The 19,702-nt window shown below is 39.7% G+C and overlaps 1 protein-coding gene across 5 annotated transcripts in view; it reads right to left on the bottom strand.

The window, feature by feature from the left end:
- The window catches only part of DOCK2 (dedicator of cytokinesis 2), an 850,676-nt gene that overhangs the window by 101,975 nt on the left and 728,999 nt on the right, over positions 1-19,702 (bottom strand). For all 5 annotated transcript variants that reach the window (XM_056516504.1, XM_056516506.1, XM_056516505.1 and 2 more), the window contains 5 exons: positions 15,769-15,859; positions 13,198-13,317; positions 12,231-12,320; positions 10,084-10,188; positions 8,684-8,825 (listed from right to left, as the gene is read on the bottom strand). In XM_056516504.1, coding sequence (XP_056372479.1) covers positions 8,684-8,825; positions 10,084-10,188; positions 12,231-12,320; positions 13,198-13,317; positions 15,769-15,859 — 548 coding nt within the window. The remainder of the gene's footprint in view (positions 1-8,683; positions 8,826-10,083; positions 10,189-12,230; positions 12,321-13,197; positions 13,318-15,768; positions 15,860-19,702) is intronic.

Here is a 19,702-nt window from a genome sequence, read left to right as displayed (position 1 = left end):
GTCCACGGTAAAAGGAAATCCCCATAGCAAACATATGCTGTTCTGGACAGTTCATAAAATGGACAGAGATGTCAGCAGAGAGCACTGTGCACGTGATGTCAGCAGACAGTTCTGTGTTTCAAAAAGAAAAGAATTTTCGCTGTAGTATTCAGCAGCTAATAAGTACAGGAAGGATTAAGATTTTTTAATAGAAGTCATTTGAAAATCTGTTTAACTTTCTGGCACCAGTTGATTTAAAAAAAAAAAATAACTGTTTTTCACCGGAGTACCCCTTTAACTTAGTAAAAACTGTAAATTAAATCAAATGTAAATTGCCTATATTAGAAGACCAAGCCCTACCTACAAGTTTATAATCTATAAATAATGAGGCGTAGATACAACAGGTATGGAAATAAGTATATTACATATGGTTGTCATGTCAAGATAAGCAAATTTATAAGGAAGACCTCAAAGTTTGGGGGACAACTACTTTTAAAGGGGTACTCCGGTGCTTACACATCTTATCCAAAGGATAGGGGATAAGATGTCTCATCGCTGCGGTCCCGCTGCTGGGGAGCCCTGGGATCCCCGTTGCGGCACCGCAATATCATTACAGCACAGAGCGAGTTCGCTCTGTTCGTAATGACGGGCGATACGGGGGCCGGAGCAGCGTGACGTCATGGCTCTGCCCCTCGTGACATCACGGCCCGTCCCCTTAATGCAAGCCTATCGGAGGGGGCGTGACGACCGCCACGCCCCCTCCCATAGACTTGTATTGAAAGGGGCGGGCCGTGACATCACGAGGGGTGGAGCCGTGACGTAACGATGCTCCGGCCCCTGTACCGCCCATCATTACGTGCAGAGCGAACTCGCTCTGTGCTGTAATGATATTGCGGTGCCGCAGCGGGGATCCCAGGGCTCCCCAGCAGCGGGACCGCAGCGATGAGACATCTTATCCCCTATCCTTTGGATAGGGGATAAGATGTCTAGGGGCGGAATACCCCTTTAATCTATAATATATCAAAACTCTCCATTAGTTGCATTATCATGCAATGTATGCAGAATAACTTCACAATTGCATGTTATTAAAAAATATGCTTCTTTCTATTTAATTTTCCACTTTGAAGAAATGACCACTAGGGGTCTCCCTACCAGTCCTGGCAGCAAGCATTTCAGACTCATGCTGGAGTCCTAAACACTACGAGCTGCCAGTCTGCTTTGTTCACAAAGGAGAACACTCAGAGCTGCCAGCCTGCTTTGTTCACAGCCTTTTTGGCTGTGAACAAAGCAGGCTGGCAGCTCTGAGTGTTTAGGACTCCAGCATGAGTCAGAAATGCTTGCTGACAGGACTGATCTAGAAAAATACAATAGAAAGAAGCATATTTTTCATTAACATACTATTGGAAAGTTATTCAACATTCATTAATCTAAAATATATCAAAAGTTTATTTGATGAGAGGTACCCTTTAAAGGAGTAGTCCAGTGGTGAACAACTTATCCCCTATCCTAAGGATAAGGGATAAGTTGCAGATCACTGGGGGTCCGACCGCTGGGGCCCCCCCGCGATCTCCTGTACGGGGCCCGACAACCCGCAGAAAGGGGGCGTGTCGACCACCGCACGAAACGGCCGCAGACACACCCCCTCAATACAGCTCTATGGCAGAGCAGGAGCGCTGCCTTCGGCAATCTTCGGCTCTGCCATAGCGATGTATTGAGAGGGCGTGTCAGCCGCCGCTTCGTGCGGTGGTCGACACCAGCTATCTGGCCAGAGAGCCTGGCCCCCATACAGAGAGATCGCCGGGGGCCCCAGCGGTCGGACCCCCTGTGATCTCAAACTTATCCCCTATCCTATTATCCTGGACTACCCCTATTACATGATGATTGTCCTCTGTATTAGGCCCAGCGATCAGACAATGAACAAGCAAATACACATTCATTGGCTGATCGGATTGCAAAATAATCAGTTGTACATCTATCCATGCTATAGATGTGCGGCCTATTGTCAATTACAGCAAAGGACGACCCAAACAATCCAACAATTCTTCATGTAGTCCTCCTCATCTGATGCTTAAGTCGTATAAAAGCTTATTAAAGGATTGCCGATCTATGACATTGGCGTTTGTTAACTATAAAGGATTGGGCGGCCTAACAGGGTCCTTACATTTTAGGGAAGGTGCATGAATGATTTGTCGCACTAAATACTTATATTTCTAAGCAGCAAGTTACACCCCATACAGAGCCACAAACTAACATTGACATATATAAATAAAAATGAAATAAATGTCAGGCCAGTAATATGTCTTGTATACATTTTATATATAAGAAAGAGTTCAATCAGTTTTGTCAGAAATGATATACAGAAAATCCTAGAGCGCAAGTCTGCAAGTACATACTGGATACTATATTCTACTATCCAGCTAAGTACAGAGACAAAAGCTACTAATTCCTGAAAGTTTAGGGCAACTATTTTATGAAAGAATTCGATGAAAGTTTCTCTATATTTGTGTTTTACCTCAGGCCCCGGGGGCCGCAGGAAGCACGCTGGGTGGAATAGTTGCTGAGGCAACCGCATAATACCCAAAGAGCCTGTTGCACCGGTCTTATGAATTAGAATAAGATCTGTGCCTGTGACTTTTTGGGCATCATTTGGTTTCCTTAGCAACTGTATCGCCCCGCGTTCTTCCTCTCTGTGTGTCTCCACGTAAATTACAGTTTGAAGATGCAGATTTTCCATGAAACAGAAATAGATGGTTAGTAGATTGCTCTCAACTAGGTACAAAGATGTGGCCCACATGGTCTGAACAATATTACCAACTTTTGGTATCACACCAGTAGTGCTGAGATCGTACGTTGGGTAACAAACACAAAATAATTGCTTTTCCCTAACATAAATAGAGCCAAGGGACAGCTCTTGAGATGGCTGTGAATATTAATATAGCATGTGTATGCTTTTACTATCTGCTCAATTAGTCTTTACTCAGGTGCCATAAATCACACTGAATAGACTATAAAGTTACATTTAATGAAGTATTTGGTGATAAAGTGCCGAGTGTAAATGTTTTCCATGCTTATCGCAGCTCCGGACAAGAGGAAATAATTGAACACTTGTTTATTTTAAGGGGAATGTGCTTATACACTAAATAAGTGTGGGGGCATATCATTCTTCCCAATTAAGTTATCATGGACTAGTAATTAAGCTAATGTACCGCTATTATAAAAAACATTGATCGTGTCGTATTGTGGAAGATAATACAGGACAACATAAAAATGAAAGAAGAAAAACACACGTTTCTACAGCAGCCAGATAGATAAAGAATTCGGGCAGTCATTAGATGTTCTAGTCTCATGTGAAGCAATATGTACAATTCTAAATAAATATATTATTGTAAAGTACCACTTCCCTGCTGTTCACAAGTGTTTTATTTTTTTTTTTTTGTTTTTTAACGTAATTTTTTTTCTTTTTTTTTTTTTAGACGGGAGATAAGAGCAGGAACATTCGCAGTCAAGGCCACAACCTGGAAATCTATACATTGTGACAGGTGGCAGAAAGGTCATTACATTGATGACAAGGCTTTGTAGTGCAGTACTAATGTCAGACATGTCAGAAACATCTGAAGAAAACCTTCCAAATTGTTACCATGGTCCACACAAATACTGCCCTAATTTATGGCACATGCATCAGAGACACACATACACTAACATAGGGGGAGATTCTCAAAAACTACTGTCATTTCTGTTCCAGAGATATTATTCACACCTTTTTTTTTTCTCCTCACATTTTCAAAGGTCTCTTGTGCTGCTTTGAAAATATCAAAATATGTGAAAATTCATTTTTGCGCTACTTATTATTATTATTTTTTTCGCGCCAATTTTTGTTTGGTTGCAGCCATTTTGGATTTTTTTGGCGCCAAAATTGCAGATTTTTGCCCTAAATTTTAAATCCCAGAAAATTTTGGCAGAAACATCTCACGAAATATTCCATGGTTACTAGTGCCCAGACAAGCGATAACTGTATAAATAAAACCTTTCTAAGCTTAAATGTGAGTGCAGGTGCAGTGACAAAGAAAAAAAATAATAATAATAAATATATATATATTTTTTATACATTTTTTCAATACTTTTTTTTTTTTTAAGAATTACATAAATAACAAATTTTTCCCCCAAAAAATGAAAAAAAATGAAAAATAAAACTACAACAATTTCTGTGATTTCTACATCATAAACCCCTTTGAAAATATCATGTAAAGCAGATAATATATGTGCACACGCCCATTTTTACAAAACTGACGCGAGCAGTGTAAAACGCGGCACAAAGCTCTTTGAAAATGTGGTCGATACTTTTCGCGGCAAACTTTTGGTGCAAAATAAATTTTTTTGGGCGCAAAATTCTTTGTGAATCTCCCCCATAGTGAACATATGTACATTAACTTGCTAACAACATACTGTACATATGTACATTCACGTGTGTGTGTGTGTGTGTATATATATATATATATATATATATATATATATATATATATATATATTATAATATACTGTAAAAAGAATCCATTCAAAATCCATTCATTCAGAATCCATTCAAAATAATTCTGTAAAGAATAAGGTAAAACTATAAGTAATTTTACAGTTTTACGGCAGGGTCGCACGGGGGTGCATCTACAGCACTGCGGATGCGCCGACAGCAGTCACAGAGGGACTGCAGAACAAACTATGTGCCGGGCAGCTATGTGTGTCTGCACGTAGATCTGGATTTCCTGCTGTAGAAATTTGCCACTACAAGTGGACACACAGAACTACTCGGCCACTGCCATTGGCGCATCCGCAGTGTAAAATACGCTGCGGATGTGCCCCATGTGACCCTGCCCTTTACCGGCACACAGTTTTAAACTATTGTAATTTACCCCCACAAATATGTTTTAAACCAGCTAATCACACATATTTTTCACTCGTCATCACGCAAATCAGCCCCTGTGTCCATTGGGGCTCACAACCTAAACAACTGTTGCAAAACTACAACTCCTAGCATGCCTGGACAGCCTTCGGCTGTCCAGGCATGCTGGGAGTTGTAGTTTTGCAACTTGAGGCAAGCTGTTTGAAAAACACTGATGTAAACCCATGCAGAACATACAAACGCCTTTGGACATGTGATCCTAGAACCACAGCATTGCAAAGCAACAGTGCTTGACAGTAACTTCTACAACTAAATATGGTTCTTTAACACATACTTAATGTAAAACTAACAGTTGTGTTTGGTTCAGGATTTTACAGTTGTATTTTTCTAATTCCAGAATATTTCTGTAGATTCAACACAGTTTTATTGTTTCCCAATTTACATAGTTTGATGTCCTGATTTTACATCTTTTTAGAGTATATACATATATATGTATGGAACGAGAGAGACTTTTTTTTAGTGGAGTGGAGAAAGTACCTATAGTGGGATGAATTTGCTAGGCATGCTCCCTCTTCACAGTTAATAAACATTTCTGTAGACAATTTATGATCAACTAGCTGGTTCTTACGTCTATGCCAAGGCTTGTTCAGCACCATTTTTTTTTGTGGGGTCAAACTGGCTTAAAGGAGTACTCCGGTGGAAATTTCTTTTTTATTTTTTTATTTTTTTAAATCAGACTGGTGCCAGAAAGTTAAATAGATTTGGAAATAACTTTACTTCCAGTACTTATCAGCTGCTTTATACTCCACATTTCCTTTTTCGACTGACCACAATGCTCTCTGCTGACACCTTTTTAAGAACTGTCCAGAGTAGGAGCAAATCCCCATAGCAAACATATCCTGCTCTAGACAGTTCCTTACACGGACAGAGATGTCAGCAGAGAGCACTGTGGTCAGACAGAAAGGAAATTCAAAAAGAAAAGAACTTCCTCTGTAGTATACAGCAGCTGATAAGTAATGGAAGGATTAAAGGGTTGTGCGCTGCCCCAATTTTCGGAGCTCCGCTCACAGCGTCCGGAAATTCATTACTGCGAACGTTGTGTGCGGGCCTCCGTGTTCGCGGCCGCCAGGCGTGACGTCACGCTCAGCCCCTCGCCCGCCCCCTCGTGACGTCTCACCCGCCCCCTCTACTAAAGTCTATGGGAAGGGGGCGTGGCAGCGGTCGCGCTCCCTTCCCATAGACTTTCGTTGAGGGGGCGGGCGAGACGTCACAAGGGGGCGGGCGAGACGTCGCAAGGGGCCGAGAGTGACGTCATGCCCGGCGGCTGCGAACACGGAACCCCGCACTCAGCGTTCTGAAAGTCAGGGCAGCACACAACCCCTTTAAGATTTTTAAATAGAAGTAATTTACAAATCTGTTTAACCCCTTAAGGACTCAGCCCATTTTGGCCTTAAGGACAATTTAATTTTTACGTTTTCATTTTTTCCTCCTCGCCTTCTAAAAATCATAACTCTTTTATATTTTCATCCACAGACTAGTATGAGGGCTTGTTTTTTGCGCGACCAGTTGTCCTTTGTAATGACATCACTCATTATATCATAAAATGTATGGCGCAACCAAAAAACACTATTTTTGTGGGGAAATTAAAACGAAAAACGCAATTTTGCTAATTTTGGAAGGTTTTGTTTTCACGCCGTACAATTTCTGGTAAAAATGACATGTGTTCTTTATTCTGAGGGTCAATACGATTAAAATGATACCCATTATTATATACTTTTATATTATTGTTGCGCTTAAAAAAAATCACAAACTTTTTAACCAAATTAGTACGTTTATAATCCCTTTATTTTGATGACCTATAACTTTTTTATTTTTCCGTATAAGCGGCGGTATGGGGGCTCATTTTTTGCGCCATGATCTGTACTTTTTTTTGATACCACATTTGTATATAAAAAACTTTTAATACATTTTTAATAATTTTTTTTTTAATAAAATGTATTAAAAAAGTAGGAATTTTGGACTTTTTTAATTTTTTTTCGTTCACGCCGTTCACCGTACGGGATCATTAACATTTTATTTTAATAGTTCGGACATTTACGCACGCGGGGATACCAAATATGTCTATAAAAAATGTTTTTTACGCTTTTTGGGGGTAAAATAGGAAAAAACGGACGTTTTACTTTTTTATTGGGGGAGGGGATTTTTCTTTTTTACTTTTACATTTTTTTTACATTTTTTTTTACACTTGAATAGTCCCCATAGGGGACTATTCATAGCAATACCATGATTGCTAATACTGATCTGTTCTATGTATAGGACATAGAACAGATCAGTATTATCGGTCATCTCCTGCTCTGGTCTGCTCGATCACAGACCAGAGCAGGAGACGCTGGGAGCCGCACGGAGGAAGGAGAGGGGACCTCCGTGCGGCGTTATGAATGATCGGATCCCCGCAGCAGCGCTGCGGGCGATCAGATCGTTCATTTTAATCGCGAACTCCCGCAGATGCCGGGATCTGTATTGATCCTGGCACCTGAGGGGTTAATGGCGGACGCCCGCGAGATCGCGGGCGTCGGCCATTGCCGGCGGGTCCCTGGCTGCGATCAGCAGCCGGGATCAGCCGCGCATGACACGGGCATCGCTCCGATGCCCGCGGTTATGCTTAGGACGTAAATGTACATCCTGGTGCGTTAAGTACCACCTCACCAGGACGTACATTTACGTCCTGCGTCCTTAAGGGGTTAAAGGGGTACTCTGGAGGAAAACTTTTTCTTTTTTTTTTTTAAATCAACTGGTGCCAGAAAGTAGATTTGTAAATTACTTCTATTAAAAAATCTTAATCCTTCCAGTACTTATTAGCTGCTGAATACTACAGAGGAAATTCTTTTCTTGTTGGAACAGAGTTCTCTCTGCTGAATCACGAGCACAGTGCTCTCTGCTGACATCTCTGTCCATTTTAACAACTGTCTAGAGTAGGAGAAAATCCCCATAGCAAACATATGGTGCTCTGGACAGTTCCTAAAAAGGACAGAGATGTCAGCAGAGAGCACTGTGCTCATGATTTCAGCAGAGAGCACTGTGTTCCAAAAAGAAAATAATTTCCTCTGTAGTATTCAGCAGCTAATAAGTACTGGAAGGATAAAAAAATTTTTAATAGAAGTCATTTACAAATCTAATATATATGTAATATGTAATACTAGCGCAAACAAATGGTACCTCAATACGGCAGCCCTGACACACAAATGGGAGTATTGGCTAGCGCTCACGTAATATATATATAACTACATGTATAAAAACCTGTGTGACGGTGCATATCCGTGCGCCGTCACACAGGTTTTTATACATGTAATTTACAAATATGTTTAACTTTCTGGCACCAGTTGATTTAAAAAAAAAAAAAAAAAAAAAAGGTTTCCACCGGAGTACCCCTTTAATTTCTGGCATCAGTTGATTTAAAAAATATATTTTTTCCAGTGGAATACCCCTTTAACCACAGGCCTGAAATAATAGGAATTATGGAAACCTAAGTGTGAGAGCACATGCCATTCATTTCACTGGATAGAGATCAGACCACCCATGTGCATCCGTCACTCTACTGAAAATAGAAAATTAACTTTTCAATCTTAGAGAAAGTCTCTGCTGTCAGGAACCCCACTGATCTGACTTTTAGAAAATGTCTAACTGAAATGTTTGATGCTCACGAGACAATAAAAGAACATACGATGGATCTACGCAGGAAACAGACAATGAATACTCTGAATTATACTCTTTGTTACACTAGAGTATGGCCACCATAGTGTAATGAAAGGATACATTGTCCAGGGGAGTTCTTGATATTGTCTCCAGGGGATGAGGTAGTGTTCAGCTTCTCTGAGAAAGGGAACTGGCTCATCAACTGTGCCAAAAAATCTTCTCTCCGCTCATATTCTTTTCCTCGATAAATGAACACCTTGTTCTGCAAATGGATATATTTATGGAATAATTAAATATTTTATTAACATTAAACATTACTAACATTGCCCATGTGGGAAATCTTGGTGTAAGGCTACATCCCATTAGCCACTATATATAAACAAGAGTCCCCAGAAGATTGACAAGATTGGGTCTTTTTGGTTAGAAAAGCCTTTTCCCAGGAATTAGTAAATACCTTACTTAGTATAGGTGGCAGCTGGCCCAGCAGGCTAAGAGACGTTACGGCACAGCATTAAGGCTAATAGCTGAGGTCTATAGTTGTCAGAGTACGTGCCTGATCAGTGATGGGCAGCAAGGTCATGGCAGGCAGCACAGGTTTGTTGTCAAATAAGGCTAATTATGTTGAGAACAGTACTAGGGAGCAGGCAGGAACAAAGTCAATGAACACTATAGAACAGTATTGCTCAGTCAGGTTAGTGAGGGTGAAGATTCCTGATATAGATGGTGCTAAGTGCCAATAAACAGAGGGCTGGTTTAAGGTGTGTGCTGGTTCTTCAGGAGGCCAAGATAGCACCCTACAGGCAGTGCTGAAAACTGTAGTAGCAGTTGTAGCAGGAGCAGGGGGCAACAAAGCATGGAAGGAGGCAGCGGCACAGACTGGACATCACTGATAACAGGTAATCTGACAACTGTGTCTGCTACGAGGTGCAGTACACCAAAAGGAGCGAACTGCTAGATATACACAGGGCCATTGTATCTACTATGTCTTAAATACTCCTGAAAAATGTTCTGTGATAATTGTTGACTATTTCCCAATTGTTTTTCCTTTTGTACTGTTCTGCAATTGACAAAAATAAAACCTTGTTTAAACAAAATGCTACCATGTCTGATGAATTGATCTTAATAGGTCATCTGAAAATCTAGCAAATTGTTGCCATCTTTTCACTTGGCCATTAAAAGGCATCAGCTATTGAGGACTCTCAGTTTTATATGGTTTCTATTAAGACATTGCAGCTTTCAGGGTACTTTGATGTTATTTATTTGTGTAGCGGTACTTAGCAGAGAGACATTAGGAAACCCTGCTTTAGACAACCATATTTGACTACCTGATTAGTATTTGGACAGCCCAATATACAAAAACATGTTCTGGCTTAAAAAAAACTGCAATACTACATTCATTTGGCAGCCATTCTACAGGATGTCAGTAAGTCAAAACTCCTGCGTACATCTACATCTGTCTGTTCATTTCCCAACTTTATTGGTGACCATAAAATTAGTTATTGTGGATATAAAACATTTACCCGGAGGAATGTTGGAAATCCTTGCCCATAGTATCCAACTGCAAAGTAATCTGGCTTCGGACGAAGAATTTTCATTATGTTTTCATAAAATTTTGCTTGCTCTGTCTGCCAATAAAAATGCCAAAAAAATGCAATAAATTTAACTATTTTCTATGTATGATATGGCTGTGAAATTGTTGTATAATAATTGTACATTGTTATTTATGAAGTTATAAAAAAGATTAATGGAGAGATGCATGAAATTTAGTCATGTTAGTTTTCTTGAAATATATAGCTAATTTAATCTAGTGATATAATTAGCTATATAGCTATATATAGCTTTATATATATATATATATATATATATATATATATATATATATATATATATATACACAGTATTGAAAAAGTATCAGGATATGTTTTCTTCATAGCAAGAAAAATGATATCTGCAATGTTTGCAATACTTTAATGAAAGGGAATGTATCCTCTTCTTGATACATCAATATTTTTCTAATTAATATTGTTAGATTGTATATTTGTTAAACTCACTTTTCTGCCAAGATTACAGGGACAGCCATTTTGTCTGGGCTCTGATTTTTGTCTGCCTCTGCTATTCCCCTGCCTCTGCTATTTGTAGAGCTCTCTTCCCATGCACTGTGTTTCTTGTGTTCGGGGTCAGAATTGTCACTATGGGGCTGCAGCACTCTTATATCTCAGCCAATAATTGGCTGAGCAGGCGCGTATATGTGTCAACTCTGAATACAAAAAGCTTAGCGCATCAGGACAGAGCTGCATACCAGCAGAGGCAGAGAAGTGGGGAAAGTAAGTACTGTACAGATTTTTTATGTTATCAACTTTCTAAGCCTTTTTTTTCCCACAATTTCCCCAGAATGCCCCTTTAAAGCATGCCTCTTATGTTTGTATGAAAAATGACTATAATGCAGCACTGATCTTTTTCTAAATTCTCTTCATTTTGAATTTGGCACCTAAATGCCAAAAGTAGAGACTAAGGCACCATTCTGCCCACTCCCTGCAGCTTATTGCTGTGTGAAAACCACCTCCAGCCTCCAGTGTTATATCATTCTATGACTCTAGTTCTCAAGCTGGAGAAGTATTTAGCACAGCTATGAGCTGCAAAGAGTGGGGGATCAGGAACAATAGCAAATCAGTAGAGCCATTGAGATGCTGAATTGCATGCACAATGTCATAAAAAAATAAAAATAATAATAATGTGCAAACATTTGTTTTATTTGTTAAGAACCACAGTGGGAAGTGTGCCTGCACCCAAAAATCTGGTGCAATTTTCTTTAAGGCTGGAATTATAATGAGGAATCTCCAGTTAAATAAATGTGGGCAACAGGACTGTGCGGGCATTGCCATCCCTATAGAAAGCAATGTATACTGTGTGGATTCTGCTGAAAGAATAAGCGAGATCATTCCTTCGGCAGTGAAATTTTAGCGGTGAACGTCTGTAGTGAGCAGTGTGTAGTGGAATCCCATTGAAAGCAATTCACACACAGCTTTTTGCTGCATTTTCATTATTATTTTTTTTTCATGCTGCCACCATATTGAAATATAAAAAGCACTACATATAAATTAATTTGTGTGGAGGATTTCTGGGGTAAGGGAGTTTTTTTTTAAACAATTGTTCTTGGTTTCAAATTAGTTCTAGGTTTCAAATTCGTTTTCCTATTGGCTTTTTATAGGACTTGAAAAACTCCAGAAAAAAAATGTGGGAGAGATAATCAAAAAGTAGCTAATTCTGAGGAAGTACCAACTTTTGATAGGCAGTCTAAGATTGTGGCAGAGTTTTAACAGTGACTGTTGGATTAGTTAAAACCAAGAATTTTTGGTGCAGTTTATTCCCGACCCCTTCTCTCAAAACGATGTCCTCTTTTAAAAAAGTGGCGTGCATGGTGTAAAATACAATCATGTGTAAACTATCCAAAAATATAGTGCTAATAACATGTTTCACATTTTAGCACCAAATTTGGTGCAGAATATGTGAAAATGCGCTAAATTCTTCAAATATCCCTTTTGCCACTAGGTGTGAAGAAAGTCTTAGGTGGAATACAATTAGGTTCACAAGATATAATGCTGAAATTTTGGTACAATAAAAATACATATGATTATTAGTGATTATTAGCTAAATGACAAGTTCTTACCAAACACTGGCTCAGTAGTTCATAGTCAAAGATTTCCATTTCATATTGGTCTGCCAATTGTTTGCACAGGGATATTGCTTCCTCCCACATCTGTAATGTAATTACATAATAAAATGGAAAATTGTGCTCCTTTTGAAATATCATAGTGATTTGTCCTTGAATGTCTCATTTTCCAAAGTAATAAAATAAAACAAGGAGGCACAAAGTTAAATTACGGACCTGTCCTTTTAGCTCTGAAAAACACAATTCAAAACCAGTGCCAAACTGCAAGGACAAATTGATAATAAATTATACGAATATTAAAATGCAGCTCCCAAAACTGTATCATGCTGACATTAATAATAGAAATATGTTCTAGTTGTAACAAGCACAAATGGATAGAAGTTTTTATCATACAGATCGTGGTCTATGACTGTTATCCAAGTTGTTTTTGGGAGATAATGAGAGAAATTCACTGTATATGTGAGAAGTATTATTTAAATGGCAAAATCAAAGGGTTTAGTTGTTTTGAGTTTTTTTTTCCCACAAGTTATACATTTATCAACTATATTATTAAAACCACTGACAGGTTAGGTGAGTAATCTTGTAATAAGGCATCTTTCGAGCCCTGCAATATATTAGACAGCATAAAGCCAGATCTTGAAGTGGATGTGTTGGAAGGAAATAAACATCTGAAAAACTTTGATAAGGGCTAAACTGTGAAGGTCAGATCCCTGGTTAGAGTATCCACAAAACAGCCGGGCTTAGAGGGTGTTCCACTACATTAACCAATTTTCAGTCACAATTAGGTTGATTTCCAGGTTGTTTTATTAATGGACTATTAGTACTGACTTTTTCTGCTGTTTATACTGGACACTGGCAGTCCACTGCTAATGCTATATTGTATAAAACTTGATAAAACCTCAAAAAAAATTATAAAAAAAAATGTATGGACTATGAGAGACAACACACATACATCCAATCTCACCTTTCCTTTGTCAAAGTATCCAATGATAACTCCATACAAGGTCTCCTTTAGCTGACGGTGAGTTTGTGAACTTTGGAATTCTGTCTGCATGACCTGGGGTGAACACTGCTCATCTGTCCACTTTAATAGACAAATATGTTATCTTTATATAAATGGGAATCATCATTTATTTATTTATACAGTCATAAAAGCAAAAAATAAGTAAAACATACATTATATATATATATATATATATATATATATATATATATATATATATATAAGATGCAGAAAATATAGCAGCACACCCAGTAGTAAAGTGCAAAAATTGGGATTTATTGACCCATATCAGATGCGACGTTTCGACGGCATCCCGCCATCTTTTTCAAGCTTGAAAAAGATGGCGGGATGCCGTCGAAACGTCGCATCTGATATGGGTCAATAAATCCCAATTTTTGCACTTTACTACTGGGTGTGCTACTATATTTTCTGCATCTTGGATTATCTGAGCTGTCTGCGATTGGGACTGCTATCCTTGCCTGCACCCCAAGACTTGCAGAATACGTGGTTGTGCTGCCTACCCTCTACACATATATATATATATATATCAATATCAAAGAACTGCCTTACGATGCCCTTCTCCTTAGCCCCAATTATCCAATAATATAGTAACCATGCCCTACAGGGCCCATATAACACTGCCCAAATTACACTAAATAAATTATATAGCTAGTTCTATTATAACTACCTTTCCTTAAAGGGGTACTCCGATGGAAAACTTTTTTTTTTTTTTTTATGAACTGGTGCCAGAAAGTTAAACAGATTTGTAAATTACTTCTATTAAAATTTTTTAATCCTTTTAGTACTTTTTAGCAGCCGTATGCTACAGAGGAAATACTTAAATTTTGGAATTTCTTTTTTGCGTTGTCCACAGGTGCTCTCTGCTGACACCTCTGTCCGTGACAGGAACTGTCCAGAGCAGCATAGGTTTGCTATGGGGATTTTCTCCTACTCTGGACAGTTCCTGATACGGGCATCAGGTGTCAGCAGAGAGCACTGTGGACACCACAAAAAAATAAATTCAAAAAATAAAGATTTTCCTCTAGCAAACAGCTGCTAAAAAGTACTGAAAGGATCAAGATTTTTTAATAGAAGTAATTTACAAATCTGTTTAACTTTCTGGCACCAGTTCATTTACAAAAAAAATAATAATAATTTCCACCGGAGTACCCCTTTAAGTTTAAATGGGTTCTCTGGTGCTTAAACATCTTATCCCCTATCCAAAGGATAGGGGATAAGATGCCTGATCGCGGGAGTCCCGCCACTGGGGACCCCCGGGATCATGCACACGGCACCCCGTTTGTAATCAGTCCCCGGAGCGTGTTCACTCCGGGTCTGATTACGAGCGACTACAGGGCGGGTGGCGTGTGACGTCACGCTCCGCCGCTCAATGCAAGCCTACAGGAGGGGGCGTGATGGCTATCACGCCCCCTCCTGTAGGCTTGCATTGCGGGGCGGAGCGTGACGTTACACGCCGGCGCAGGCATGACGTCACACGCCGCCCGCCCTGTAGTCGCCCGTAGTCAGACCCGGAGCGAACACGCTCCGGGGACTGATTACAAATGGGGTGCCGCGTGCATGATCCCGGGGGTCCCCAGCGGCGGGACTCCCCCGATCAGGCATCTTATCCCCTATCCTTTGGATATGGGAAAAGATGTTTAAGCACCGGAGAACCACTTTAAGAAGAAAGAGAAGGATTGGGGGTGCAAGCCTTGAGTGCCTAAGTCATCGAGAACAGTAAAGACCCTTTATTATTGGCAAGTTAGAGGCTCAGGTTGCACTCCTTAAGGCTGGCTTTGATGAAAGGCAAAAATACAGTGTCTAATAGAGTATGACACATGTTTTTTGTATGTTGGAATTATATAGGATCCAACAGAAAAAACAAACTCTTTATGCTTTTTGTATCAGTGATGACCTGTAGACATTTGGAGGTTGCATGTATTGGTAATGTGCCCATGTACATTAATATATGGCCGAACCGCAAATTCTTACAGTAAGATTTAAATGATAAAAGTGTTACTGTCATTAAAAACAACTTTTAACATGCCAATTAGACATGTTAAAAGTTATTGATCGCATTGGGTTTCACCCCTAAGACCTGCTGTGATCGGGAGTTATAAGCCAGCGGCTGGCATTGCACTACGCTCATCAGTCAATTGGAAGATACATCCATTTCCCTGCATAAAAGTCTATTCAGAGACAAACAATCTTTCAGACAACCAGCTAAAATCTCACTACACAGTGGTCTCAGGAATGAGACCCAGCACGATCAACAACTTTTGACAAGACTGACTGACAAGTCAAAAGTTGTTTTTAATGGCCATAATACTTTAAAAGTTAGTGGCCAATATATTTTAGATTACATATATTGTATACAAGATATAATGGTTTACTGTGTGACAGATATACTGGTATAGAAATGTTCACGTAATGTCGACAAAAATAAAAGCTAAGTACACTTTTGAATATGCTAATAAAATAACTAAATAACAGAATGGTTGTAATATTAAATATGTGGTATACACATTTCACCTTTAGGAGCCTTGTATGGAGCAGGAGAGTATATGCTGCCTCTGTGTAGTTTTCACAGTCCAAATGGAAATCTCTGAGCTTGTATAGGTATCTTGAAAAGTAAACAGGAAATAGTTCATGTGAGCATAAGTATACAGTGGGGCAAAAAAGTATTTTGTCAGCCACCAATTGTGCAAGTTCTCCCACCTAAAAAGATGAGAGAGGCCTGTAATTTTCATCATAGGTATACCTCAACTAAGAGAGACAAAATGAGAAAAAAAATCCATAAAATCATACTGTCTGATTTTTAAAGAATTTATCTGCAAATTATGGTGAAAAATAAGTATTTGGTCAATAACAAAAGTTGATCTCAATACTTTGTTATATACCCTTTGTTGGCAAAGACAGAGGTCAAACATTTTCTGTAAGTCTTCACAAGGTTTTCACACACTGTTGCTGGTATTTTGGCCAATTCCTCCATGGAGATCTCCTCTAGAGCAGTGATGTTTTGGGGATGTCACTGGGCAACACGGACTTTCAACTCCCTCCAAAGGTTTTCTAAGGGTTAGAGATCTGGAGACTGGCTAGACCACTCCAGGACCTTGAAATGCTTCTTACGAAGCCAATCCTTTTTGGGATCATTGCTGAAACACCTAGTCACATTTCATCTTCATTGCCCTTGCCGGCGGAAGTAGGTTTTCACTCACAATCTCATGATACATGGCCCCATTCATTCTTTCCTATACATGGATCAGTCGTCCTGGTCCCTTTGCAGAAAAACAGTCCCAAAGCATGATGTTTCCCCCCCTATGCTTCACAGTAGGTATTGTGTTATTTTGATGCAATTCGGCATTCTTTCTCCTCCAAACACGACATTCTACTTTGGTTTCATCTGACCATATGACATTCTCCCAATCCTATTTTGGATCATCAAAATGCTTTCTAGCAAACTTCAGACAGTCCCGGACATGTACTGGCTTAAGCAGGGGGACACGTCTGGCACTGCATTATTTGAGTCTCTGGCGGCGTAGCGTGTTATTGATGGTAGCCTTTGTTATTTTTATCCCAGGTCTATGCAGGTTATTCACTAGGTCCCCCTGTGTGGTTCTGGGATTGTTGCTCACTGTTCTTGTGATCATTTTGACACCACGGGGTGAGATCTTGCATGGAGCCCCAGATCAAGGGATATTATCAGTTGTCTTGTATGTCTTCCATTTTCTAATAATTGCTCCCACAGTTTAAGATTCAGTCTTCCCAGCCTGTTGCAGGTCTACAATTTTGTTTCTGGTGTCATTTGACAGCTCTTTGGTCTTGGCTATAGTGTAGTTTGGAGTGTGACTGAGGATGTGGACAGGTGTCTTTTATACTGATAACAAGTTCAAACAGGTTCCATTAATACAGGTAACGAGTGGAGGACAGAGGAGACTCTTAATAAAGAAGTTACAGGTCTGTGCGAGCCAGAAATCTTGCTTGTTTGTAGGTGACCAAATACTTATTTTCCACCATAATTTGCAAATAAATTCTTAAAAAATCAGACAATGTGATTTTTTTAGTTGAGGTATAACTATGATGAAAATTACAGGCCTCTCGTCTTTTTAAGTTGGAGAACTTGCACAATTGGTGACTAAATACTTTTTTGCCCCACTGTAGGTAATATATCTGCTCCTCAGATGTCTCATTTTTACACCCTTACGCTTCTGTCAAAGCTGCAATCTAATGTAATCTCCCTGCTGCATATATTACTGACAACAGAGACATAACTAGAAGATGTAGGACCCCCAATTATGATGCTTCATTAATAGTACATGTCTTTTCAGATTAAAAAAAAGAGAAACCAAGCTTCTAAACCCTTGTGCAACCATATCCTCGACACCCAATATAGTTACATCCCTGACTGCCATCACTGCATTTTGGTGCAGTACTTTACTGAAAACCTCTGCTAATATTTTAGGTGGAGCTGAAAATTACATTACAAGTGTTGGCATAAAACCTAATTTTTCAAAATGTTACATTTATACAGTAGTGAGAGATCCCAGACGATTCACTCTGAGACTATTACACTAGGCCTTGTGGTATTGGGTGTCTGTAATGTAAATAGGTATGATGTATCAATGTATGAATGACTGCTGGACAGCCTTCACACACTGACATAGCTTAATGTATGAATGACTTCTATACACAGACATAGCCCGGTTGTATCTACTTATTTTGTTAAAAAAGGACTTAAAGCTATAACTATTTATGAAGCATATAAAACTTTAGTCTTCCGGATAGCACATTGCAGTTTACATGGATTAATAAATATCAAAAACAGAAAATGTTACAGATCTTAAACTCATCTAAAGTTAAAGGAGTTCTCCAACTGAAATCTTTTATCCCCCGCTGTGCCCGGGCTGTAAAACTATACATAATAAACTTTCACTTACCTGCCTACGATCCCCCGTTGTTCCGATATCGCCGTCCCGTTCTCCGGACCCGGTCTCTTCCACTTCCTGCGGGTCGGTGACTTCACTCTGCGCTCAGCCTATCAGCGGCCGCAATGGGACATAGCTGTGGCCGCTGATTGGCCGGGACCGGAGAACGGGACGGCGATATCGGAACAACGGGGGATAGTAGGCAGGTAAGTGAAAGTTTATTATGTATAGTTTTACAGCCCGGGCACAGCGGGGGTTAAAAGTTTTAGCTTAGAGAACTACTTTAAGTCTTGTAAATTATAGTTCATTCTTATTCTGCAGGCTTCAGAGCTGAAAGAGAACTTTTCATCTTACTTACATTGACCTAATTTTCATGATAAACCATTTATTTGTTTTATTAGTTTATATCCACAGTGGTGTTATTCATACCTATCCCAAATATACAGAAGAGCCTCTGTAGAAAAAGCAAATGGACCTACCAAGCTTTCTCTCTCCATATATAAGGACTTGAACACAAGTGGATTATTGACTGAATGAACACCTATAGGAGCGTTCACTCTTGTTTCTGACCTTTGTACGGCTGTGTTCACATAGTGTGGTTTGCTTTTTCCTTGGCAAAATTTCAACAAAATGTAGCTATTTTACTATGACTCAGCAAATTGCTGTAAAATAGCTACATTTTGCCCCTTTTTTGGCAAAATTGTGGGAAAAATTTATCAAAAACATGGACAAAACGGACCTTCTGTACACAGCGTAAAAGGGTCAGTGATAATTTTTGGGCTGATCGTATCATTTATGCAGCCACAAAAACATAATTTGTTGGCTATGGCTAGCCATTGACTACTGACAATTTGAACAAATAAATGAACCTGTCAACAAGCACTGGTCACCTATAAGCAGGTGATAATCTGCCCATATAAAAAGGACCCTTAGTGCAAACAGGAAAATAAAAGATTATGAAAGATATCTGAGCGATTTATACGTGTAGGGTTACAGTGGCCAGGTCTCTTTTGTAGTATGAGAGCCCCTTATATTCTTAATTGTAAATTGTGATGATTTAGCCTAAATATTTTTATACTGTTGCAATGTCTACCTTTCTAAAGATGTGCAAAAACAGGATAGGTGACTGGTGCTCTAGAAATCTTGTAACAATGCATTTTGGCTCAATAGCAGTGCTAGTTTTATATGGGTATATGTAGATTGTTATTAGAGATGAACAAACTTTTGAAAAATTTGAGGAGCTGGCGGAAGCATGAATAGACAATAGGGCTTCTGTTACGCCGAGCGCTCCGGGTCCCCGCTCCTCCCCGGAGCGCTCGCAGCATCCTCTCATTCGCAGCGCCCCGGTCAGACCTGCTGACCGGGTGCGCTGCAATATCACTCTCAGCCGGGATGCGATTCGCGATGCGGGAGGCGCCCGCTCGCGATGCGCATCCCGGCTCCCGTACCTGACCCGTTCCCCGTCTGTCTTGTCCCGGCGCGCGCGGCCCCGCTCCTTAGGGCGCGCGCGCGCCTGGTTTCTGCAATTTAAAGGGCCACTG

Source organism: Hyla sarda, chromosome 4 (genome assembly GCF_029499605.1).
Source record: "Hyla sarda isolate aHylSar1 chromosome 4, aHylSar1.hap1, whole genome shotgun sequence".
NCBI classification, from domain to species: domain Eukaryota; kingdom Metazoa; phylum Chordata; class Amphibia; order Anura; family Hylidae; genus Hyla; species Hyla sarda.
This window is presented reverse-complemented; position numbering and strand designations above follow the sequence as displayed.